Below are 26,805 nucleotides of genomic sequence, written 5' to 3' on the forward strand. Positions count from 1 at the left end.
GCGCACGAGACAGAGAGAGCGAGAGAGCGCACGAGACAGAGAGAGCGAGAGAGCGCACGAGACAGAGAGAGCGAGAGAGCGCACGAGACAGAGAGAGCGAGAGACCCAGAGAGAGAGAGAGAGAGAGAGAGAGACCCAGAGAGAGAGAAAGAGACCCAGAGAGAGAGAGAGACCCAGAGAGAGAGAGAGAGAGAGAAAGACCCAGAGAGAGAGAGAGAGACCCAGAGAGAGAGAGAGAGAGAGAGAGAGAGAGACCCAGAGAGACCCAGAGAGAGAGAGAGAGAAAGACACCCAGAGAGAGAGAGCGAGAGAGCGCACAAGAGAGAGAGCGAGAGAGCGCACAAGAGAGAGAGCGCACGAGAGAGCGCGCACGAAGAGAGAGCGCACGAAGCGAGAAGCGCACGAGAGCGAAGAGCGCCACGAGAGCGAAAGAGCGCACGAGAGAGAGCGAGAGCGCACGAGATAGAGAGCGAGAGAGCGCACGAGAGAGCGCGCACGAAGAGCGAAACACGAGAGAGCGAACGACGAATGAGCACGAAAGCGCGCACGAAAGAGAGCGCCACGAGAGAAGAGCGCCGAGAGAGAGAGCGAAGAAAGCGCCACGAAGAAGAGCGCCGACGAGAGAGAAGCGCCACGAAGAAAGCGCGCACGAAGAGAAGCGCCACGAAGAAAGCGCCACGAAAGCGCCACGAAGAAAGCGCCACGAAGAAAGCGCCGTGAAGAAAGCGCCGAAGAACAGCGCCACGAAGAGCGCCACGAAGAGCGCCACGAAGAGAGAGCGCCACGAGAGAGAGGGCGCCACGAAGAGCGCCAATGAAAGCGCCAACGAGAGGGCGCCAACGCAGGGCGCCAACGAGAGGCGCGTAGAGGGCGCCATAGAGCGCAAAGCGCCATGAGGGCGCCAACGAGAGGGCGCCAACGAGAGGGCGCCAACGAGAGGGCGCCAACGAGAGGGCGCCAACGAGAGAGCGCCAACGAGAGAGAGCGAGAGAGAGAGCGCACCAACGAGAGAGAGCGCACCAACGAGAGAGAGCGCACCAACGAGAGAAGCGGCGCACCAACGAGAGAGCGCACCAACGAGAGAGAGCGGCGCACCAACGAGAGCGAGAAGCGCGCCAACGAGAGAGCGAGCGCACTCGAGAGAGAGCGAGAGAGAGCGCACCAGCGAGAGAGCGCACCAACGAAGACAGCGAGAGAGCGCACCAACGAGAGAGCGAGAGCGAGCGCGCCAACGAGAGAGAGCGCACAGAGAGAGCGAAGAGAGCGCACCAACGAGAGAGAGCGAGAGAGAGCGCACCAACGAGAGAGAGCGAGAGAGCGCACCAGCGAGAGAGAGCGCACCAACGACGCGACCAACGAGAGAGCGAGAGAGAGCGCACCAACGAGCGAGAGAGAGCACCAACGAGAGAGAGAGCACCAACGAAGAGAGCGAGAGAGCGCACAGGTCATTGATAGAGCGAGAGCGCACCAGCCAGAGCGCACTAAGAAGAGAGCGCACAGTAAGGAGAGAGAGCGCACCAACGAGAGAGCGAGAGAGAGCGCACAGAAGAGCGCATACAGACGCACTTGAGAGAGAGCGCACCAGAGCGAGAGAGCGCGACCAACGAGAAGAGAGAGAGAGCGCACCAACGATAGAGAGCGAGAGAGAGCGCACCAACGAGAGAGCGCACCAACGAGACGCAGAGAGAGAGCGCACCAACGAGAGAGCGACCAACGAGAGCGCCCAACGAGAGAGCGCACCAACGAAGAGCGCACCAACGAGAGAGAGAGCGCACCAACAGAGAGCGCACCAACGAGAGAGAGCGCACAGAACACCAACGAGACGAGAGAGAGAGCGCACCAACAGATAGCGAGCGAGCGCACCAGCGAGAGAGCGCACCAACGAGAGAGAGCGAGAGAGAGCGCACCAACGAGAGAGCGAGAGAGCGCACCAACGAGAGAGAGCGAGAGAGAGCGCACTGCGAAGAAGCGAGAGAGCGCACCAACGAGAGAGCGAGAGAGCGCACCAAGAGAGAGAGCGCACCAACGAGAGAGAGCGCACCAACGAAGATACAGTACAGGCGCACCAACGAGAGAGCGAGAGAGCGCGCACCAACGAAGAGAGCAGAGAGAGCGTCACCAACGATCGAGCACCAACGAGAGAGAGCGAGAGAGAGCGCACCAACGAGAGAGACGCAGTACAGGCACCAACGAGAGAGCGAGAGAGAGCGCACCAACGAGAGAGAGCGCACCAACGAAGAGAGCGCACCAACGAGAGAGCGAGAGAGAGCGCACCAAAGAGCGCCCAACCAAGAGCGCACCAACGAGAGAGAGCGAGCGCACCAACGAGAGCGCACCAACGAGAGAGAGCGCACCAACGAGAGAGCGAGAGAGAGCGCACCAACGAGAGAGAGCGCACCAACGAGAGAGCGAGAGAGAGCGCACCAACGAGAGAGAGCGAGAGAGAGCGCACCAACGAGAGAGAGCGAGAGAGAGCGCACCAACGAGAGAGCGAGAGAGAGCGCACCAACGAGAGAGAGAGCGCACCAACGAGAGAGAGAGCGCACCAACGAGAGAGAGAGCGCACCAACGAGAGAGAGCGCACCAACGAGAGAGCGCACCAACGAGAGAGCGAGAGAGAGAGCGCACCAACGAGAGAGAGCGAGAGAGAGCGCACCAACGAGAGAGAGCGCACCAACGAGAGAGAGCGAGAGAGAGCGCACCAACGAGAGAGAGCGAGAGAGAGAGCGCACCAACGAGAGAGAGCGAGAGAGAGCGCACCAACGAGAGAGAGCGAGAGACACCCAGAGTCCTGACAAAATGTAAAAAATATAAAACAATTAAGAGTGACATTTCTCAAAATTTGAAACCCTTATTCAAGGTTTCAAAGACCTCTCTGATGAGAGTAGGCTACCCCCCATCCTGTTGGGGGAGGACGCAGAGAGCTGTGGATTGGCAGCGCACTGCATTGCTGCCTGCCACAAGCTGAGGAAGTGTCTGACAGACCAATCAACCTGCACACGTACTCTACTGTATGCGTATTGTTATTGTTCAATGTATGGTTATTTTGACCCTTGGTTATTGTTGTTAATGTTGTCACATTGACAATTTTGATTCTTATTATTTTCATATTGTAAATATCCAAAGTTAACTTTGGCAATATGTACATTGTTACGTCATGCCAATAAAGCAACTTGAATGTGCGTGTGAGTGAGTGAGAGAGACACACTATTACCACCAATGTTAGAAACACAACAATCAATGTCTAATTAATCATTATAAACTGGGTGGTTCGAGCCCTGAATGTTGATTGGTTGAAAGCCGTGGTGACCAATTTATAATAGCAATAAGGCACCTCTGCGGTTTGTGATACACGGCCAATATACCACGGCGAAGGGCCGTATCCAGGCACTCCGTGTTGCGTTGTGCCTAAGAACAGCCCTTTGCTGTGATATATTGGCCATATACCACACGCCCTCGGGCGTTTTAGCTTAAACATTCCATATGGCACCCTATTCTCTATATAGTGCACTACTCTGGACCTGAAACCAACGGGCCCTGGTCAAAACTAGTGCACTAAATAGGAAAAAGTGTCCATGTCTAACCGACCTTATAATTCCCATTCTCATCCACTCACCTCTCCATTGAGATACAGCAGGTCGAAGGCGTACACACACACTTGGACCTTGATATCAGCTGCAGCCACGTCCTACAGAACACACAATACAGGTCATTGATATCAGTCAGCCACGTCCTACAGAATATACAGTACAGGTCATTGATATCAGTCAGCCACGTCCTACAGAATATACAGTACAGGTCATTGATATCAGTCAGCCACGTCCTACAGAATATACAGTACAGGTCATTGATATCAGTCAGCCACGTCCTACAGAACACACAGTACAGGTCATTGATATCAGTCAGCCACGTCCTACAGAACACACAATACAGGTCATTGATATCAGTCAGCCACGTCCTACAGAATACACAGTACAGGTCATTGATATCAGTCAGCCACGTCCTACAGAATATACAGTACAGGTCATTGATATCAGTCAGCCACGTCCTACAGAATATACAGTACAGGTCATTGATATCAGTCAGCCACGTCCTACAGAATATACAGTACAGGTCATTGATATCAGCCACATCCTACAGAATATACAGTTCACCCCCACCCACCCACCTAACCCACCACCCAGTAAAAGATGATTCCAACCTAGATGTTTTGTTCCCAGTACTCAGTATATTGTGACAGTAAGAGGGCTCGACAGCCCCTCAGCGCTATGCCGATGGGAGAAAGCCCAACTCCCGGCAGGTCTAACCAAACCAGACAGGCCGAGAGGTTAGACAAAGCAGTCTACCCCATGATCAGAGCCTGGTAGGAAAAGGATCTACGACCACTGAGGAAACTGCCACCTGGGCTAATCAGCCATCCAGCTGTAATAAAAATGATTAGAGAAACCATGGTTACTCAGTAAGAGGACCACTCATTTCTTTCCTGTCACCTTTCTCTTCCGTGTGATGAGAACCTGGAATGGTTGGATCTGTTTCTTCTCTCTGTCCCAAGCTACTGCCTCAGAGTCCAACACACAGGAGATCACAGACTCATTCTTTACCTGAGAGAGACAGCGTGAGAGAGAGAGACAGCGTGAGAGAGAGAGAGACAGCGAGAGAGAGAGAGACAGTGTGAGAGAGAGAGAGACAGCGAGAGAGAGAGAGACACAGCGAGAGAGAGAGAGACAGCGTGAGAGAGAGAGAGACACAGCGAGAGAGAGACACAGCGAGAGAGAGAGAGACAGCGTGAGAGAGAGAGACACAGCGAGAGAGAGAGAGACACAGCGAGAGAGAGAGAGACACAGCGAGAGAGAGAGACACACAGCGAGAGAGAGAGACACGCAGCGAGAGAGAGAGACACGCAGCGAGAGAGAGAGACACGCAGCGAGAGAGAGAGACACGCAGCGAGAGAGAGAGACACGCAGCGAGAGAGAGAGACACGCAGCGAGAGAGAGAGACGCAGCGAGAGAGAGAGAGACACAGCGAGAGAGAGAGAGACACAGCGAGAGAGAGAGACACAGAGAGAGAGAGAGAGACACACAGAGAGAGAGAGAGACACAGCGAGAGAGAGAGAGACACAGCGAGAGAGAGAGAGACACAGCGAGAGAGAGAGAGACACAGCGAGAGAGAGAGAGACACAGCGAGAGAGAGAGACACAGCGAGAGAGAGAGACACAGCGAGCGAGACACAGCGAGCGAGACACAGCGAGCGAGACACAGCGAGCGAGACACAGCGAGAGAGAGACACAGCGAGAGAGAGAGACACAGCGAGAGAGAGAGACACAGCGAAAGAGAGAGACACACAGCGAGAGAGAGAGACACAGCGAGAGAGAAAGAGAGAGACACAGCGAGAGAGAGAGAGAGACATCGAGAGAGAGACACAGCGGGAGAGACACAGCGAGAGAGAGAGCGAGACACAGCGAGAGAGAGACACAGCGAGAGAGAGAGACACAGCGAGAGAGAGAGACACAGCGAGAGAGAGAGAGAGAGAGCGCGAGAAAGGTAATGGTATTATCATGCAGTGTGCTTATGTCCATGATAAAGGGGCTCAGATGATCTCAGATTGTGTCCCTGAAATTGCACCCTATTCTGTATGTAGTGTACTCTGGACAAAAGTAGTGCACTATAATAGGGAATAGGCTGTCATTTGGGATGCTCATTGAGTGTGCTACTGTTGAGAGGGTCATTGTTACCGTATGAATGCGAGAGATGATGTCAGGATATTTGGTGGTATTATCCTCCTGGTTACGACTGAAAATACGCACTTCGCCGTTCTCCAAGATATGGATCTGCACAAGACATACAATTATCAATAGCTGAACCATTCAAACCAACAACAGGCAGTGAGTTTCCTGTTGTTCGTAGAGTAGAGCTGTGTGGCTCAGTTGGTGGAGTATAACACTTAAAAAAAAAAAAATAATACCAGGACAGTGGGTTCAATTCCCGCAGGGGCCACTCATAAGAAAATGGACGCACTACTGTCCGTTGCTTTGAATACACATCTGCCGACTGTCATAATGTATGTTATATCAGAAATATGCAGGGTTAACCTGTAAAGGTGGAACACAAGCGCTGAGAGCCAGCGGTGTGTTGGCGCCATCTGGTGGCCATTTCAGGAGTCAGACAGCAGCTTAATGGCCAAGAGGACAACACGTCACAGGGCACTCGGGAGGGCCTCTCTACAGCCTCCACCCGGGAGGGCCCCACGGGGCTCTCTACAGCCTCCACTCGGGAGGGCCTCTCTACAGCCTCCACTCGGGAGGGCCCCACGGGGCTCTCTACAGCCTCCACTCGGGAGGGCCTCTCTACAGCCTCCACTCGGGAGGGCCTCTCTACAGCCTCCACTCGGGAGGGCCTCTCTACAGCCTCCACTCGGGAGGGCCTCTCTACAGCCTCCACTCGGGAGGGCCTCTCTACAGCCTCCACTCGGGAGGGCCTCTCTACAGCCTCCACCCGGGAGGGCCCCACGGGGCTCTCTACAGCCTCCACTCGGGAGGGCCTCTCTACAGCCTCCACCCGGGAGGGCCCCACGGGGCTCTCTACAGCCTCCACCCGGGAGGGCCCCACGGGGCTCTCTACAGCCTCCACTCGGGAGGGCCTCTCTACAGCCTCCACTCGGGAGGGCCTCTCTACAGCCTCCACTCGGGAGGGCCTCTCTACAGCCTCCACCCGGGAGGGCCCCACGGGGCTCTCTACAGCCTCCACCCGGGAGGGCCCCACGGGGCTCTCTACAGCCTCCACTCGGGAGGGCCTCTCTACAGCCTCCACCCGGGAGGGCCCCACGGGGCTCTCTACAGCCTCCACTTGGGAGGGCCTCTCTACAGCCTCCACCCGGGAGGGCCCCACGGGGCTCTCTACAGCCTCCACTCGGGAGGGCCTCACAGCCTGATGCACAATAGCTCCATGTCTGCTTCCTAACCAGGACACACACAGATATAACAAACATGTTGCTGACACATGTATAGAACACACAAAAGTGAGCAACCACACACACCTACCTGTGCTCGTTCTCCATCATACTTGTACTCGCAGGTGAAGGCGGCTTCATCAAATCTCTTCATCACCTCTCCTACACCTTTGGTGGGGTGAGCCAGCATGGGCCTCAATGGTACACCTGAGGAACAGGGGTCAGAAATGCCACACCGAAATAAACAATACACCCACCCACACCAACAACCCTGATGGTCAGTACCATTACTCATAAAATGTTGTTTTTCCTTAATAATTATTATTGCCTGGAGTGAGTTTGCAGTGGTTGGGGAGTTCATCAATCCCCTCCTTCAGAATGACTGGGATGATGACATCATAGTTGGGCATCTCACTGGACGGGACAAACAGAATAAATCGATTAAGAAAATCAAATTCACAAAGGCTTTGTCCCAAATGGCACCACATTCCCTACATAGTGTACGACTGACTATCCTACCGATCCTCGACGATGTCATCTACAACATAGCCTCCAATACTCTACTCAGCAAACTGGATGCAGTCTATCACAGTGCCATCCGTTTTGTTACCAAAGCACCTTATACCACCCACCACTGCGACCTGTACGCGCTAGTCGGCTGACCCTCGCTACATATTAGTCACCAGACCCACTGGCTCCAGGTCATCTATAAGTCTTCGCTAGGTAAAGCTCCGCCTTACCTCAGCTCACTGGTCACCATAACAACACCCACCCGCAGCACGCGCTCCAGCAGGTATATCTCACTGGTCATTCCCAAAGCCAACACTTACTTTGGCCACCTTTCCTTCCAGTTCTCTGCTGCCAATGACTGGTATATCTCACTGGTCATCCCTAAAGCCAACACTTACTTTGGCCACCTTTCCTTCCAGTTCTCTGCTGCCAATGACTGGTATATCTCACTGGTCATCCCTAAAGCCAACACTTACTTTGGCCACCTTTCCTTCCAGTTCTCTGCTGCCAATGACTGGTATATCTCACTGGTCATTCCCAAAGCCAACACCCAACCGCAGCACGCGCTCCAGCAGGTAGATTTCACTGGTCATTCCCAAAGCCAACACCTTTTGTTCCAGTTCTCTGCTGCCAGTGACTGGAATGAATTGCAAAAATCGCTGAAGCTGGAGACTTATATTTCCCTCACCAACTTTAAACATCAACTATCTGAGCAGCCAACCGATCTCTGCAGCTGTCCGTAGTCCATCTGTAAATAGCCCACCCACTCTACCTACCTCATCCCCATATTGTTTTTATTTAATTCTCTGCTCTTTTGCACACCAGTATCTCTACTTGCACATCATCATCTGCTCATTTATCACTCCAGTGTTAATCTGCTAAATTGTAAATACTTTGCTACTATTGGCCTATTTATTGCCTTACCTCCTCACGCCATTTGCACACACTGTATATAGACTTTATTTTTTTCTATTGTGTTATTGACTGTACGTTTGTGTATTCCAAGTGTAACTCTGTTGTTTCTGTCGCACTGCTTGGCTTTATCTTGGCCAGGTCGCAGTTATAAATGAGAACTTGTTCTCAACTGGCCTACCTGGTTAAATAAAGGTGAAATAAAATAAACTACATTGTGCAGAACCCTATGAGCCCCGGTCAAAAGTAGTGACTATATAGGGAATAGGGGGCCACTTTGGTAATGAACTCCAGCTGTATTTAGCAGGTTTAGTACCAGTAAGTCTGTTTGAGGAGAAGGCTCTTCTCTTCTATCCAAGCTTTCTGCTTTTCTGCACTCATTCCTTTCCCCGCGTCAATCACCGCCGGAGGGAAGTCTGGAACACACAAACGTCGCAGTTGCATCAAAAGCAGACATTCATATTGTATGTAGAGGTTATGCTGTGAACAAACATGGTGGTCTGGGGGGGGGGCACTGTTGTGAAAACGCTTTGACGATGGTTGGGATAATGTGATAGTATTGTGAAAACATGATTAAGTTGGGAGGTCATGTTTAAACATTGTGATAACGGTGTGATAACGTTGGTTGGCTAACCTTGTCCTGGAGGAGACAGACACACGGCCTGACTCAGGGCAGACAGTACACTCTGTTCAGCCAAGCCAATCCTCAGCTTCCCTGCCAGCGACCTGTCGATCAATCAACCAATCAACACAGACATGCATTGATGATGTCCTGCTTATTGTCTGATGTTGTGCATGTACTGGTGTTGCAAAGTACGACAGAATTACACACAATTTAATAGTCACGGAGATCCTCTTATTTGAATCCATTACTGTACCGACCAGCGGGGTGACTACTGGTGAACGGGCAGAGGGACAGGAGTGATAATAGGTTCAGCTTGACTAATGAAGCAAGACAACATGCTCAACTATATCCTGTGTAAACCAATAACAGGTGACCGGAAGATACAAAATAATAATCCATCACATATAAAACGAACAAAGGCTCGAACTCAGCGAGTGCAGAAAGACAAGTCACTGAGGTTCAGATCAAAAGTATTGCATTACATAGAGCAACGGCTGCCAGTCAGGAGACATCCTCAGTTTGACCAGTAGTAAAGTGAAGGAAGTGGGGACCATTACCTGACAATGTATCTGGCTTCAGAGAAACGACAGGCTACAAAGAGACCTTTGATGATGTCAATCTTCTTATTCATGGCCTGCAGGCAGGCAGGGAGAGAGAGAGAGAAAATAATTCATTCCTTTGAATCAAATTCTAGACGGATTAAAAAGTAATTCATCCTATTCCCAGGACAGAGAACAGTGTTCTCTTAAAACCTGTGAATTTATCAAAACAACGTGAATTTTACTGTGTTGAACTCTCTCACACACACTCACAGAATTCCCACTCATGTTCCCGATGTCTTTCAGTTTGTTGAACACACCCCCTGCAATCAGATTGGCTGGCTGGAACATAATTCTCTGGTTGTTACGGGAACTCTCAGCCACCAACCCCAAGTCCCCCTTCTCTGCAGCCTCCGCCTTGATTTTGTCCAACTGTCGCCCTAGCAACAAGAACAAAGATGTGAGAGAGTTCTAAGCCCAAAAGCAAAGGAAGATATATAACAAACAACACTGAGTGTGTGTGTTGTGTGGGTGTCTCACCAGTAGCTTGGGCGACAGCCTTCATCAGAACAGTTTCTCCCACTCCCAGCTCCAGCCCCTTGTAAGCAGGACCCAGCTGATTGAGACACAGGTAGACGCAGCACAGCAGGTCCTCTGAGCAAGAACAACAAGAGAGACAAACACTCAGCACACTATAGTCCCTATATAGCGCACTACTTTTGACGAGGGCCCATAGGGAATCGGGTTGCATTTGGGACATATCCAGGTTATTTCACAGCATTCCTTTACAGATAGTATAGTGCAGTAGGGGTCTAGTCAAAAGTAGTGCACTAAATAGGGAATATTAGAATGTCATTTGGGATGTTGGCATCCTGCACCTGGGCTCCACACATCCATAGGAAAAAACGCACAAAAAAAGCTATTTTACCTGGAGAGAGGATGATAACAGAGCGTAGGAGATTTGATAATGTTTCAATGTTCCTCAATCTAGCAACAAAAAAAGAAATGCAATTAGTATGTAAAACAATATAAAATGGGAAATTACAGTACAATAAAACACAGGCTGTCCCAAATGGCACCCCATTACCTTAGATAGTGCACTACACAGGGAGCCATTTGGGATGTAAACAAGAACAAAACAGTTACAACTTGGGAGGTCTATTGAAATCTCTTACCTGCCAGAATCTTCCTCAATCTTTTCAAAGGTGCGTGCAACAGCCAAATACGGGACCCTGTGAAAGAGAAAATTAGACAAAACATTGAATACAACCCCACTGAGACTTATTTACAGTATCAAAACAACCCCACTGAGAGACTTATTTACAGTATCAAAACAACCCCACTGAGAGACTTATTTACAGTATCAAAACAACCCCACTGAGAGACTTATTTACAGTATCAAAACAACCCCACTGAGAGACTTATTTACAGTATCAAAACAACCCCATTGAGACTTATTTACAGTATCAAAACAACCCCATTGAGACTTATTTACAGTATCAAAACAACCCCATTGAGACTTATTTACAGTATCAAAACAACCCCACTGAGAGACTTATTTACAGTATCAAAACAACCCCACTGAGAGACTTATTTACAGTATCAAAACAACCCCAATGAGAGACTTATTTACAGTATCAAAACAACCCCATTGAGACTTATTTACAGTATCAAAACAACCCCATTGAGACTTATTTACAGTATCAAAACAACCCCATTGAGACTTATTTACAGTACATATGTCCAGTGCGGGTTGTTCAGGGTGGAATTCATTAGTGCACACCGTAGCAAAATCATTTTGGAACACAAAATGAAAACAAGCGTTTCTTATTGGACAAGTTCAGGTAGTCCCTCTCCGTTTCGACCCGTTTGGTACCTAGTGAATAGGACCCCGGTTGAGGTACACGGCTGAGTTGTGTGGCGAGAGCTGGGCAATATGGACGACAGTCCACATCGCGATAAATTTACTGGATTTTAGCTCGATGACGATAAATTGGACGATACATTAATCAAACGAATAAACACCAGTTACTTTATTTTAACCTTTAAAATACTCCTACAGATGTTTATATTCTTAACAAGCAATAGCCCATATTAGTCCTGTACTAACTCCTAGTAAAAGAAACTTATTGTTATTATCGACATCAGTCAAATATATATATATTTTTTAAAATGGTTGGGTTGGTCAGTGTCGATCATTTCCAGTTAGAGTCCCAGCTCTAGCTGTGTTAAGGGGGTTGGACGTACCTCTGTCCCCGGCTCTAGCTGTGTTAAGGGGGTTGGGCGTACCTCTGTCCCCAGCTCTAGCTGTGTTAAGAGGGTTGGACGTACCTCTGTCCCCGGCTCTAGCTGTGTTAAGGGGGTTGGACGTACCTCTGTCCCTGGCTCAAGCAGTGTTAAAGGGGTTGGACGTACCTCTGTCCCCGGCTCCAGCAGGCGTGGTCTACAGGGTGGTAGTTGGGTCTGGACGGGTCATACTGGGCCTGGGCAGTCTTCTCTCTGGGGGTCAAAGACACTCAGATTAATACAGCATACTGCACTATTCAACTCACTGGAGAAAACATCCAGAAATGTACAGCTACTCCTTCAAATAGAAACACTTAAGAGTGACAGTTTTAAAAGCAACGGATTGTTGTAATCATTGGCAAGAGTGAGATTCCACCATTGACCAAAGCACCAATTTTGGGGAAAAGGGTGGAGAATGGGATGAAGCCATGGTGTAAAGGAAACACATTCTAATAACCATCTGTGATTCTCTCTTACCCTTTCTTGTCTTTAACGTCCTCCGTGGCAGGGGACACCGTCGCCCCTTCCTTTATATACTCCTCGCTCTTCTCCTTTCCCTCGCTCTTCTCCTTTCCCTCGCTCTTCTCCTTTCCCTCGCTCTTCTCCTTTCCCTCGCTCTTCTCCTTTCCCTCGCTCTTCTCCTTTCCCTCGCTCTTCTCCTTTCCGTCGCTCTTCTCCTTTCCGTCGCTCTTCTCCTTTCCGTCGCTCTTCTCCTTTCCCTCGCTCTTCTCCTTTCCCTCGCTCTTCTCCTTTCCGTCGCTCTTCTCCTTTCCGTCTCCCTCGCTCTTCTCTGGTTGCTCCATCTTTACAGCAGCCTTCCTGGGAGCTAGATAACAGAGAAGAAACCAACATTCAGAAGTGGAGTTTGGAGCATATTGTTTGTCAAACAAGCCTTTTAAAGTATAAAGTACAAAGGATGTTACATGTCCTTGTTCCACTGTCATCTCTGCATTTTACACGTCTCTTACACTCCTTCAGATTTCTTCAAAACATCCCAAAACAAAATGTAGGTTAAATCCCAAATGGCACCCTATTCCGTGCCACTTGAGAAGCAATGTTACACTCCTTCAGGTTTCTTCTAAACAAACTGCAGAATGCAAACTCATTCATAGAGATGTTCATGTGCAAGGCAGGAAGTAAATGGGGACAAAATCTCACCAAAGAAACTGCTGATGGTGTGGGCTTTTTTTGCTTGGGGGCTTGCTGACACTTTCTCTTCTTTCATGTCTTTCTCATCCTTTACCGACCTTTGACCCTTAGGACTTCTCTCTTTAACCTTTTGAACCTTAGGACTTCTTTCTTTAGGACTTCTCTCTTTAGGACTTCTCTCTTTAGGACTTCTCTCTTTAGGACTTCTCTCTTTAGGACTTCTCTCTTTAGGACTTCTCTCTTTAGGACTTCTCTCTTTAACCTTTTGACCCTTAGGACTTCTCTCTTTAACCTTTTCACATTTTCCTTTTTCCTCCTCGGTCGCGGTCACTTTCACATCAAGTGCTTTCTCCTTCTCTCCATCTTTGGTCTTCTCTTCATCCGTCTCTTTCTCCTCTGGGTTGTTCTGCGCCACCTTAGGCTTATCCACACTGTTCTCTCCTCCCACGTCCATCGCTTCCTCTTCATTCTCTACAGAGAAAGAGAAACGGAGTGATGCAACAGAAGAGAGAAGGGACAGGAAGGAACACTCATAATGGAGGACACCCTTACCGGTGCTGTCCTGCGTCTCCTCAACCTTTGCCCTTTTATTCTGCTGTCCTTGTTCTTCCTCCTCCTTTTCACTGCCACTCCTGCTGTCCAGCTTTCTCTTGGGGAACTGCTTCCTCGCTACAGAGATGATAGAAACAAAACTAGTTAGAGATGCATCAATACTCTACAGAGAAGAAAGAAACAACTAGAGATTGCTCATCATTGCTGAACACATTTTTGTGGCATTGATCAAATTGATGTAGTTCTTAGAGATATATTTTTTTTAAACAACCTGTGTTTCCCCACACACCTACTACAAGTATCCCCAGATATGGAAATGATTTTTCCAATTTCAGACATATTTCAACATGCAGGCTGCATTAAATAACAGACAACTTAGTTAACAGTAGAGGATGTTGGACTATGTACAGCTAGAGACCGACCGGTGCGGCGTTTGGGTATTCCGGAGGGTGAGATGGAAGTGGGGGTGTCAGGGGTTCCAGGGGTGGGGGAGGCGGATGAGGTCACTGGAGAGGCGGGGGACAGGGGGTTGGTAACAGCCTTGAATACTTCCTCCTGTGGGGGAGACAAAGTTCAGATCTTTCTACACAGAGAGGGTCACAAACGGCCACTATTTCCTAGATTTCTATTTGTTTATCCAGGTCTCATTTAGGTCAAATCTTGTTTTTGAAGAGCGACCTGGTCAAGACTGCACTGTATTGGGAATATGATGCCATTTGGAATGCAAACTCAGTGGCATCTTTATATACACACACACCCTCCTTTGGCTTTACAGTTGTTTCAAATGGTAAAGACCAGAGTAGGGTTGGGGGGGTAACCAAACGTTCATACAGTCATGCTGTTCCTGCATCATACAGGGGTATACAGTATTACCAGCAGCGCATGCAAGGGGCTCTAAAAAAAACTAAATGTGTTATTGTTTTGACGCACAAAACTAATTTCAGCAGCAGGGACCTTGATCGTCTCTGCTGTACCCAAGAAGATTGATACTTGCAACCGAGCCACTTAGCTAGAGAGTTAGCAAACCAAACACATAGCTGGGGCACTGAACTGGAGATAATTTATTTGGCACATCTTAGATAATGAACTTAGTTATAAGCAGTGTTGAGGGTATGACAATCATACCGTTGGTATTTGAAAATACCCCGGTATACAGTATACAGCCCAAGCCTACTGCAGAGTATAAAAATCATTCTGAGTCCCAAAAGGCACCCTCTATTTCCTATAGTGTACTACTTTTTACCAGAACCGATATGTAGGGAATAGGGTGCCATATGGGATGGATCCAATGGCCTGATTAGAGCTTGTTTACGTAGAGGAGGATATGAGGTGGGAGACGTAATAGCTACCTTGGGTTGCACAGCCTTGTCCTCTTGCTCCTGTTCTATTCTGGCTGGAGCCTCATCATCACTGTCCAAGATCTGACGACTGCGTTTAGTGAACTTCTTCACGGGCGAATCAGGCTCTTCATGGACCCCATTCTGAACTTTGAGAGGCCTTTTGATTGGTCTAGCAAGGATGGAAAATTAAAATACATTATAGGGAGACACTGCAAATACCTACTCTCATATCGGTCATTCTACAGTCTGTTCACGTCGGCGTTGCTGATTGTTATGCTATTCAGGCAAGTACTCTACCACAAACTTCAAGGGTAATCCGTTTCCTGTCTAGACAACTACACCCAGGGCCATGTATTTAACTTAAATATATGGCTCTGGCTACCCTCGTGAAAACCCTGCCACCCTCACCCCCTGGCCTTAAACACTTACTCTGGCTACCCTCGTGAAAACCCTGCCACCCTCACCCCTGGCCTTAAACACTTACTCTGGCTACCCTCGTGAAAACCCTGCCACCCTCACCCCTGGCCTTAAACACTTACTCTGGCTACCCTCGTGAAAACCCTGCCACCCTCACCCCTGGCCTTAAACACTTACTCTGGCTACCCTCGTGAAAACCCTGCCACCCTCACCCCTGGCCTTAAACACTTACTCTGGCTACCCTCGTGAAAACCCTGCCACCCTCACCCCTGGCCTTAAACACTTACTCTGGCTACCCTCGTGAAAACCCTGCCACCCTCACCCCTGGCCTTAAACACTTACTCTGGCTACCCTCGTGAAAACCCTGCCACCCTCACCCCTGGCCTTAAACACTTACTCTGGCTACCCTCGTGAAAACCCTGCCACCCTCACCCCTGGCCTTAAACACTTACTCTGGCTACCCTCGTGAAAACCCTGCCACCCTCACCCCTGGCCTTAAACACTTACTCTGGTTACCCTCGTGAAAACCCTGCCACCCTCACCCCTGGCCTTAAACACTTACTCTGGCTACCCTCGTGAAAACCCTGCCACCCTCACCCCCTGGCCTTAAACACTTACTCTGGTTACCCTCGTGAAAACCCTGCCACCCTCACCCCTGGCCTTAAACACTTACTCTGGCTACCCTCGTGAAAACCCTGCCACCCTCACCCCTGGCCTTAAACACTTACTCTGGCTACCCTCGTGAAAACCCTGCCACCCTCACCCCTGGCCTTAAACACTTACTCTGGCTACCCTCGTGAAAACCCTGCCACCCTCACCCCTGGCCTTAAACACTTACTCTGGCTACCCTCGTGAAAACCCTGCCACCCTCACCCCTGGCCTTAAACACTTACTCTGGCTTGTCTTTCACCGGCTCGTCTTTCCCCGGTCCATCACTTTTTTTGCTCTCCTTCTCTTTGCCCGTTTTGGGCTGAAAGAAAGATCTTTAGGGCAGAAGAACATTTAACAGAAGTCAGAAAGAAAACATATGTAGCTACTGTAAAGTTAAAAAAAATATATACATTATGCATGACATAAACACGCTGTTGAGTCTCATGATTCACTTTATATTAAGGCAGGTGTTAAGTAGAATTTTGAGTCAGGCGTTAACGTTATATGATATTATAAACTGGGTGGTTTGAGCCCTGAATGCTGATTCGCTGACAGCCGTGGTATATCAGACCGTATAACACTGGTATGACAAAACTCTTATTTTTACAGGTCAAATTACAATGGTAAACCCTTTCTAATAGCAATAAGGCACCTCTGGGGTGTGTGATATAGGGTCAGTATACCACGGCTAAGGGCTGTGTCCAGGCACTCTGCGTTGTGCATAAGAACAGCCCGTAGCGTTGCGTTGTGCCCAATAACAGCCCTTAGAGGTGGTATATTGGCCATATACCACACCCCCATCAAGCATTATTGCTTAATTTTACAACGGATGGGTCTAATCCTGAATGCTGATTGGTTAAAAGCGCATTCCAGCCAGTGTCTATTCCACAAGTTACCACCAGCTAATTCTATGACATTAAAATGCCCATTTACTCTGTTCATCCAACTGCACAATCCACTGTCTCATCAGCCCATCCAGGCAAAATATAAACTTGATCTCCACTTTAAAAAGCATGTAGACATTACCTCACATTTCTTTCAGACAAACATTTAGTTATCAACATTGGAGATGTGTATAAACCTTACTGTCTGGCTTAGTGACATTTGCAACATTTTTTTCAATATTCAAATTCTATCTCCAGCTGTCCCATAGTAATGAACGTGTGGGGAACAGACAGACAGGCTCAGCCAGTCTAAAATCATTTATATATATATGAATCAGCTGTCATCATTGAGATATATATATATATATACACACACACACACACACAAAGGAATTTCAATTTAAAAAGGTACAAAACGAAGCACAGCTAGTTTTCCACATTTACAACTTCCGTGTTTGAAGTGATTGTGTTAGCTGTGTTTTTGGATAGCTCCTCTGAACAGTGTCCTGACGAGAGAACACATTTTATATGCCAGGTGAAATCGCGCCTCATTAGCTTATTGTTATGTACGTATCCAAATAAATGTCACTAGAAAACAACTTAAACAAATGCAGCTGTTATTCTTTTTGACGTTACTTTTAAGTTAGCCGTAGTTGGCTAGCGACAAGAACGTTGCCAGCCAGTATGGCAATGGAACATTTAGGACACACGACTTAACGACTGAGTCGCGTCCATAGATACAGAACCAAAAAACAACTGTGTCGCGTCCATAGATACAGAACCAAAAAACAACTGGGTCGCGTCCATAGATACAGAACCAAAAAACAACTGGGTCGCGTCCATAGATACAGAACCAAAAAACAACTGGGTCGCGTCCATAGTTACAGAACCAAAAAACAACTGGGTCGCGTCCATAGATACAGAACCAAAAAACAACTGGGTCGCGTCCATAGTTACAGAACCAAAAAACAACTGGGTCGCGTCCATAGTTACAGAACCAAAAAACAACTGTGTCGCGTCCATAGATACAGAACCAAAAAAACAACTGAACGACTAAGTCGCGTTTCTGGCAACCGAACCAATAGAACAAACGATCAGTTGGTTTGGGTACCAACCATAGATTTTGTTTCCCGGTTTCGAGCTAGTGGAAGCATGAATAAATTAATCAAAATAACGTTAATGAAAATATGTCAATCAATATATTTAATATGTTGGGTAACTCGTTGTATAAAAGTGATAATGCCCTCTTAGCCGGTGGTTGGAGGATATATTGGCACGGGTGTAAAAATGTTCACTGAATTATCAGCACAAGGTCCATGGGGTTTGACCGCGTGTGTGTTGTTCACATCTTTGCAATCACAAAGAAGTCAACTAACTAGTTTCCGTGTAGATGATGGCAAGGAACTCATTTTAGCTAGTGTAGCTAACTAGCACAAAAGCAAACAGGCTGAGTTAGCCAACCTAGCTAGCTAACATTTACTTGGCTAGTTTTGCAGAAACCAATGCTGACTTTACTTACGATATGCTTCGCTGCATGCTGTCTTGTAGTTGTCTGATGTAGTAAATTACTGGTTATACACTACAATTAAACTTCGTGTTTAGCTAACAACAAAAGGACATTGCCCGCGCAGAAATGCGATTGAAACGTTCGGCGCCAAAACAACGTCAGACGTTTCTGCAAGGAAGGGAATCATGTTGCCGGTGTGGTGTCGAGCTAATGGCATTTGAGATACTGCCACCTGCTGGAGTGGAATATATTATATAGCAGCAGTATGGCTCTGATCGTGATGATGAGTCTTTCAGGCCTATGTTTTGATAACATCAAAATGGATCAAAACAAAATGGAAATGTGCTTTTTTTGTCATGCAAAGCATATTTGCCTTGTAATGCAGCACAACAGTTTGACAATTGAAATAGTTTATTGTACTTTTGTACAGGTATTGTACAGGTACTTCTCTGTTGAAGATTGCTGAGAAAGTAAGTGTACTGTTCATGTCACAGGTTTGTACTACTAAACCTATTTATTTCATGAAATGTGGAATAAGTAAAAGCATATGCAACATAAAATAAAATAAATATCAAAGTACACTGTAAACTCTGTGACATTCACATACAATTCATCATACATAGAGCGTCTGCCAAATGACTTAAATGTAAATGTAAACTGCAATTGTCCTGTTCCATACATGATCCTTTCCACAAACAGATAATCAAACAACATCAGTAGTATCCCCACTCAATATGTGAAAAATAATAATAGCATAACATTCTCATTTCAATAATAATTTTCAGATTTATTCTGAGGACAACTTAAAAAGTAAAAACGACAGACAAAGACATCCCAAACAATAGGACCTATTATAATGTTATAATGTCAATTATAATGTCAAAAGAGGAAAAACTCTACCTTGCATTTCTTCTCCTCCTCCTCCTCCTCCTCCTCCTCCTCCTCCACTACTCTCCATCATCATTCCCCACATTCCTCTCTCCTCCTCCTCCTCCTCCACTACTCTCCATCATCATTCTCCACATTCCTCCTCCTCCTCCTCCTCCACTACTCTCCATCATCATTCCCCACATTCCTCTCTCCTCCTCCTCCTCCACTACTCTCCATCATCATTCTCCACATTCCTCCTCCTACTCCACTACTCTCCATCATCATTCCCCACATTCCTCTCTCCTTCTCCTCCTCCACTACTCTCCATCATCATTCCCCACATTCCTCTCTCCTCCTCCTCCACTACTCTCCATCATCATTCCCCACATTCCTCTCTCCTCCTCCTCCTCCTCCTCCTCCACTACTCTCCATCATCATTCCCCACATTCCTCTCTCCTCCTCCTCCACTACTCTCCGTTGCTGACAGGTGTATACAATTGAACACACAACTGTCATGACGTTGGCCTGGGGGTAGGTTTATGACAGTCATAAATACCTCTTCCCCCCTTTTTCCTCTCTACCCTACTGAGGTTACATTTGCAAAACCCTTGGTTAACATAGAGATTCTGAACGTCAGAATCAGATTCACATGGAATTGTTGTTCAATTTAAATGTTTGAATATGACATTATTTGTGATGGGATGAAATGTGATTTTAGCTTCTAAAATGTGAGATGTGGGTTTTCATAAGATATTGCTGCTCACTCAGTGGCCGCCCACGTGAAGAGACAGAGGTTGTAAACTATGACACACACCCCTTTTCTCCCTTCCTATATAAAGCCTTGACGACAACATAACTTCCTGTTCCGATGAGGTAGGATGACGATCCTATGTCAGAATGGTTCAGAAAATTGCCTCTGGAGGCAATGTCAGCACAAGAACTGTTAGTCGGGAGCTTCATGAAATGGGTTTCCATGGCCGAGCAGCCGCACACGAGCCTAAGATCATCATGCGCAATGACAAGTGTCGGCTGGAGTGGTGTAAAGCTCGCCACCATTGGACTCTGGAGCAGTAGAAACTCGTTCTCTAGAGTGGTGAATCACACTTCACCATCTGGCAGTCTGACGGACGAATCAGGGTTTGGCGGATGCCAGGAGAACGCTACCTGCCACAATGCATAGTGAGGAACAGAAGAGGGGCATTCTGGACCAGCTGGGAGTCCAAAAGTAAGAGGTCCATTTCAAAGCCCTACATCCATATATGAGATGAGTGAGCTAGTAGGAATATGGTGCCATTTGATACACCTTGAGATAAACAGGGGATATACTGACCTGGTGACAAGGTGGATACCCTTGGTAGTTGACCAGGATCAGTTTACTGAAGTTAGTCTTGTAGGTGAATCTCCCCACCAGGCACAGACATTAATTTCAACATCTATTCCACATTGGTTCAGTGTAATTTCATTGACATAAGTACCTGATGGCATTAAGGAGTAACAGTAGTACTGTACCTGAGTGAGTGTATCTATGGGAACAACAGTAGTATTGAGACTGTACCCGAGTTAGTGTATCTATGGAAACAACAGTAGTATTGAGACTGTACCCGAGTATGTGTATCTATGGAACAACAGTAGTATTGAGACTGTACCCGAGTATGTGTATATATGGGAAAAACAGTAGTATTGAGACTGTACCCGATTATGTGTATCTATGGAAACAACAGTAGTATTGAGACTGTACCCGAGTATGTGTATATATGGGAAAAACAGTAGTATTGAGACTGTACCCGAGTATGTGAATCTATGGGAAAAACAGTAGTATTGAGACTGTACCCGAGTATGTGTATCTATGGAAACAACAGTAGTATTGAGACTGTACCCGAGTATGTGTATCTATGGGAAAAACAGTAGTATTGAGACTGTACCCGAGTATGTGTATCTATGGAAACAACAGTAGTATTGAGACTGTACCCGAGTGAGTGTATCTATGGGAACAACAGTAGTATTGAGACTGTACCCGAGTATGTGTATCTATGGGAAAAACAGTAGTATTGAGACTGTACCCGAGTATGTGTATCTATGGGAACAACAGTAGTATTGAGACTGTACCCGAGTATGTGTATCTATGGGAACAACAGTAGTATTGAGCGTTTCTCCATGTGGGTACAGTGAGTGTGTCACCTCACCTCATTGTGGTCTGCTCAGCTTGTCATAGTTCATGTGGGGTTTCTCTCTTCCCACTGCCTCGCCAGCCTCTCAGCTTGTCATAGTTCATGTGGGGTTTCTCTCTTCCCACTGCCTCGCCAGCCTCTCAGCTTGACAGCCGGGACAAAAGGTCAGGAAGATCAGTCAAAGTAAACGTACAGACACAGGGTGAATCTCCACTCCAGTCATTAGCACGAGCCCGTCCTCCCCAATTAAGGTGCCACCAGCCTCCTGTGGTGCTGACAGTATGTCATTTCTATGTAATAAAAGCATATTTTATTGACAATCTAAAGTGGGACCCTTATTTTAATTTATTTGTAATGATTTATGTTAGGTGGTAGATCAGATTTAATATTGCAGATAGATTTTGCTTCCATCAATGACTGCCTCATTTCCAATCTAAAGTGGGACCCTTACTTTAATTTATTTGTAATTAATTATTTTAGGTGGTAGATCAGATTTAATATTGCAGATAGATTTTGCTTCCATCAATGTAATTGACTGCCTCATTTCCAATCTAAAGTGGGACCCTTACTTTAATTTATTTGTAATTAATTATTTTAGGTGGTAGATCAGATTTAATATTACGGATAGATTGTAGCTTCCATCAATGTAATTGACTGCCTCATTTCCAATCTAAAGTGGGACCCTTATTTTTGCTCCAATATGGTAATGAGAGAGATCCTATGGAGAAGGTGCTGATACACTGCATTTGTAAAGTATCTTCATCATCATCATCACACTGAAGTCAGATATTCAAAAATACCTGTAAAGTTGTTTAATAATCCATTTGACCTCCTCTGTTATAATGTAACACAGTTATAATCCTTTTTACAAAATGCCAAACCCTCCTATTCAGTTCATACATCTTCATGGCGAAGCAATGGGATTGAGTGGTTCCTTGTTGAATGGCCTCCGATAATGCCGCTGAACCATCACGTGGCATTAGTAGTTAAATATGAATTTAACCATGTCCAAATGTAGCACGACAAAACACACACAAGTTATTGTGTGTTGTTAAAACAGGGTATGGCGTCGTTCCTGGTTAAAGGACGAGTGTATGATGAATAAATCAACCTCTTTCCCCGACTCTCCATCCTCTCTCCCTCCAAGCCACTCCTGCTCTCCTTCTATCTGCCATCATCCCTCATTTCCCTCCTACACCTAATTTCTCATCCTTGTACATTAACAGAGATAGCTCAAAGTGAGTAAGAGTGAAGGAATATGATGAGAGAACTGTGTGTATGATTCAAGGTAATGATTCCATAGTGTATATAATTCAAGGTAATGATTCCATAGTGTATATGATTCAGGGTGATGATTCCATAGTGTATATGATTCAGGGTGATGATTCCATAGTGTATATGATTCAGGGTAATGATTCCATAGTGTATATGATTCAGGGTAATGATTCCATAGTGCAGCCTACCACCCTGCATCCCACTGCTGGCTTGCCTCTGAAGCTAAGCAGGATTGGTCCTGGTCGTCCCTGAATAGGAGATTAGATGGTGTTGGAGGGCCAGTAGAAGGCACTCTTTCCTCCAGTCCAAAAACAATAAGATATACAGTGTGTATATATGCCCCAGGGAAATGATTGGGGATATTGTCCTGTGTAAGGTGTTGTCTTTCAGATAGGACATTAAACAGGTGTCCTGACTCTCTGTGGTCACTAAAGATTCCATTGCACTTATTGTAAGTGGGGTGGTTAGAGCGTTGGGACAGTAAACGAAAGGTTGCTGCATTGAATCCCCGAGCTGACAAGGTTAAAATCTGTCGTTCTGCCCCTGAACAAGGCAGTTAACCTAGTGTTCCTAGACCAATTAACCTAGTGTTCCTAGACCAATTAACCTAGTGTTCCTAGACCAGTTAACCTAGTGTTCTTAGACCAGTTAACCTAGTGTTCCTAGACCAGTTAACCTAGTGTTCTTAGACCAGTTAACCTAGTGTTCCTAGACCAGTTAACCTAGTGTTCCTAGACCAGTTAACCTAGTGTTCCTAGACCAGTTAACCTAGTGTTCCTAGACCAGTTAACCTAGTGTTCTTAGACCAGTTAACCTAGTGTTCCTAGACCAGTTAACCTAGTGTTCCGAGACCAGTTAACCTAGTGTTCCTAGACCAGTTAACCTAGTGTTCCTAGACCAGTTAACCTAGTGTTCCTAGACCAGTTAACCTAGTGTTCCTAGACCAGTTAACCTAGTGTTCCTAGACCAGTTAACCTAGTGTTCCTAGACCAGTTAACCTAGTGTTCCTAGACCAGTTAACCTAGTGTTCCTAGACCAGTTAACCTAGTGTTCCTAGACCAGTTAACCTAGTGTTCCTAGACCAGTTAACCTAGTGTTCCGAGACCAGTTAACCTAGTGTTCCTAGACCAGTTAACCTAGTGTTCCTAGACCAGTTAACCTAGTGTTCCTAGACCAGTTAACCTAGTGTTCCTAAACCAGTTAACCTAGTGTTCCTAGACCAGTTAACCTAGTGTTCTTAGACCAGTTAACCTAGTGTTCTTAGACCAGTTAACCTAGTGTTCCGAGACCAGTTAACCTAGTGTTCCTAGACCAGTTAACCTAGTGTTCTTAGACCAGTTAACCTAGTGTTCCTAGACCAGTTAACCTAGTGTTCCTAGACCAGTTAACCTAGTGTTCCTAGACCAGTTAACCTAGTGTTCCTAGACCAGTTTACCTAGTGTTCTTAGACCAGTTAACCTAGTGTTCCTAGACCAGTTAACCTAGTGTTCCTAGACCAGTTAACCTAGTGTTCCTAAACCAGTTAACCTAGTGTTCCTAGACCAGTTAACCTAGTGTTCTTAGACCAGTTAACCTAGTGTTCTTAGACCAGTTAACCTAGTGTTCCGAGACCAGTTAACCTAGTGTTCCTAGACCAGTTAACCTAGTGTTCTTAGACCAGTTAACCTAGTGTTCCTAGACCAGTTAACCTAGTGTTCCTAGACCAGTTAACCTAGTGTTCCTAGACCAGTTAACCTAGTGTTCCTAGACCAGTTTACCTAGTGTTCTTAGACCAGTTAACCTAGTGTTCCTAGACCAGTTAACCTAGTGTTCCTAGACCAGTTAACCTAGTGTTCCCCTGTAGGCTGTCAATGTAAATAAGACTTTTTATTAGGTGACTTGCCATGTTAAATAAAGGTAAAATAAGAGCAGGTGTGTTAACTCCAGTGTCCTGGCTAAATTCCCAATCAGATCATCCCCAGCTTCCAATTGGCTCATTCATCCCCAGTATTTATACCCCAGGTTGTTGCTGTATTTGAGAATGTGTTCTCAGTCAACTTACCTGGATAATTAAGGGTGAAATAAAATATACAATTCAGAGTAATGATTCTATCTATGGTGTATATGATTCAGGGTAATGATTCCATTATGTATTTTAATGTTTTGCAAGACAGGAAAATAGTCCAATTCACACAATTATCAAAACAACACATGGCCATCCCTTCTGCCTCTGATCTGGCAGACTCACTAAAAGCAAATGCATCTTCTGTAAATGATGTCTGAGTGTTGGAGTGTGCCCCTGGCTATCCAAACATTTTAAAAACAAGAAAAGGGTGCAGCCTGCTTTGCTTAACAGAATGGATGAGGGAATGTATGACATACGGGACGGGATGAGGGAATGTATGACATACGGGATGAGGGAATGTATGATGGATGGGATGAGGGAATGTATGATGTACGGGATGAGGGAATGTATGACGTACGGGATGGGATGAGGGAATGTATGACATACGGGATGGGATGAGGGAATGTATGACGGACGGGATGAGGGAATGTATGACGGACGGGATGAGGGAATGTATGACGGACGGGATGAGGGGATGTATGACGGACGGGATGAGGGGATGTATGACGGACGGGATGAGGGAATGTATGACGGACGGGATGAGGGAATGTATGACGGACGGGATGAGGGAATGTATGACGGACGGGATGAGGGAATGTATGACGGACGGGATGAGGGAATGTATGACGGACGGGATGAGGGAATGTATGACGTACGGGATGAGGGAATGTATGACGTACGGGATGAGGGAATGTATGACGTACGGGATGAGGGAATGTATGACGTACGGGATGAGGGAATGTATGACGTACGGGATGAGGGAATGTATGACGTACGGGATGAGGGAATGTATGACGTACGGGATGAGGGAATGTATGACGTACGGGATGAGGGAATGTATGGGTGCGGGATGAGGGAATGTATGACGTACGGGATGAGGGAATGTATGACGTACGGGATGAGGGAATGTATGACGTACGGGATGAGGGAATGTATGACGTACGGGATGAGGGAATGTATGACGTACGGGATGAGGGAATGTATGACGTACGGGATGAGGGAATGTATGACGGACGGGATGAGGGAATGTATGACGTACGGGATGAGGGAATGTATGACGTACGGGATGAGGGAATGTATGACGGACGGGATGAGGGAATGTATGACGACGGGATGAGGAATGTATGACGTACGGGATGAGGGAATGTATGACGTACGGGATGAGGGAATGTATGACGTACGGGATGAGGGAATGTATGACGTACGGGATGAGGGAATGTATGACGTACGGGATGAGGGAATGTATGACGTACGGGATGAGGGAATGTATGACGTACGGGATGAGGGAATGTATGACGTACGGGATGAGGGAATGTATGACGTACGGGATGAGGGAATGTATGACGTACGGGATGAGGGAATGTATGACGGACGGGATGAGGGAATGTATGACGGACGGGATGAGGGAATGTATGACGGACGGGATGAGGGAATGTATGATGGATGGGATGAGGGAATGTATGACGTACGGGATGAGGGAATGTATGATGTACGGGATGAGGGAATGTATGATGGATGGGATGAGGGAATGTATGATGGATGGGATGAGGGAATGTATGATGGATGGGATGAGGGAATGTATGATGGATGGGATGAGGGAATGTATGATGCCTAGGAACAGTGGGTTAACTGCCTTGTTCAGGGGCAGAACGACAGATTTTCACCTTGTCAGCTCGGGGATTTGACCACTGGGCTACCTGCCACCCCAAGACAATGCTTACTTCCAGGCCCTTAACCAACAGTGCAGTTCAGGAAGAGTTAAGAAAATATTCACCAAGTAAACTAAAGTAAAAGATAAAAAGTAACACAATAAAATAACAATAATGAGGCTATATACAGGGGGTACTGGTACCTCGTCAATGTGGAGGCTATATACAGGGGGTACCGGTACCTCGTCAATGTGGAGGCTATATACAGGGGGTACCGGTACCTCATCAATGTGGAGGCTATATACAGGGGGTACCGGTACCTCATCAATGTGGAGGCTATATACAGGGGGTACTGGTACCTCGTCAATGTGGAGGCTATATACAGGGGGTACTGGTACCTCGTCAATGTGGAGGCTATATAC

At 46.8% G+C, this 26,805-nt stretch overlaps 1 protein-coding gene across 2 annotated transcripts in view; it reads right to left on the minus strand.

The window, feature by feature from the left end:
- The window catches only part of lig1 (ligase I, DNA, ATP-dependent), a 28,572-nt gene extending 10,101 nt beyond the window's left edge, over positions 1-18,471 (minus strand). For both annotated transcript variants that reach the window (XM_064930550.1, XM_064930558.1), the window contains exons 1-20: positions 18,330-18,471; positions 16,169-16,258; positions 14,868-15,027; positions 13,941-14,073; positions 13,519-13,635; positions 12,976-13,437; positions 12,295-12,643; positions 11,947-12,030; positions 10,707-10,763; positions 10,460-10,518; positions 10,072-10,185; positions 9,805-9,971; positions 9,550-9,626; positions 9,002-9,093; positions 8,684-8,783; positions 7,274-7,359; positions 7,037-7,152; positions 5,732-5,827; positions 4,491-4,601; positions 3,617-3,688 (exon numbers count right to left, since the gene is read on the minus strand). In XM_064930550.1, coding sequence (XP_064786622.1) covers positions 3,617-3,688; positions 4,491-4,601; positions 5,732-5,827; positions 7,037-7,152; positions 7,274-7,359; positions 8,684-8,783; positions 9,002-9,093; positions 9,550-9,626; positions 9,805-9,971; positions 10,072-10,185; positions 10,460-10,518; positions 10,707-10,763; positions 11,947-12,030; positions 12,295-12,643; positions 12,976-13,437; positions 13,519-13,635; positions 13,941-14,073; positions 14,868-15,027; positions 16,169-16,258; positions 18,330-18,346 — 2,559 coding nt within the window. In that variant the 5' untranslated portion in view covers positions 18,347-18,471. The remainder of the gene's footprint in view (positions 1-3,616; positions 3,689-4,490; positions 4,602-5,731; positions 5,828-7,036; positions 7,153-7,273; positions 7,360-8,683; positions 8,784-9,001; positions 9,094-9,549; positions 9,627-9,804; positions 9,972-10,071; positions 10,186-10,459; positions 10,519-10,706; positions 10,764-11,946; positions 12,031-12,294; positions 12,644-12,975; positions 13,438-13,518; positions 13,636-13,940; positions 14,074-14,867; positions 15,028-16,168; positions 16,259-18,329) is intronic.
- Between the last annotated feature and the right edge of the window lie 8,334 nt (positions 18,472-26,805).

The sequence above is a fragment of the Oncorhynchus masou genome, chromosome 3 (assembly GCF_036934945.1).
Source record: "Oncorhynchus masou masou isolate Uvic2021 chromosome 3, UVic_Omas_1.1, whole genome shotgun sequence".
NCBI classification, from domain to species: domain Eukaryota; kingdom Metazoa; phylum Chordata; class Actinopteri; order Salmoniformes; family Salmonidae; genus Oncorhynchus; species Oncorhynchus masou.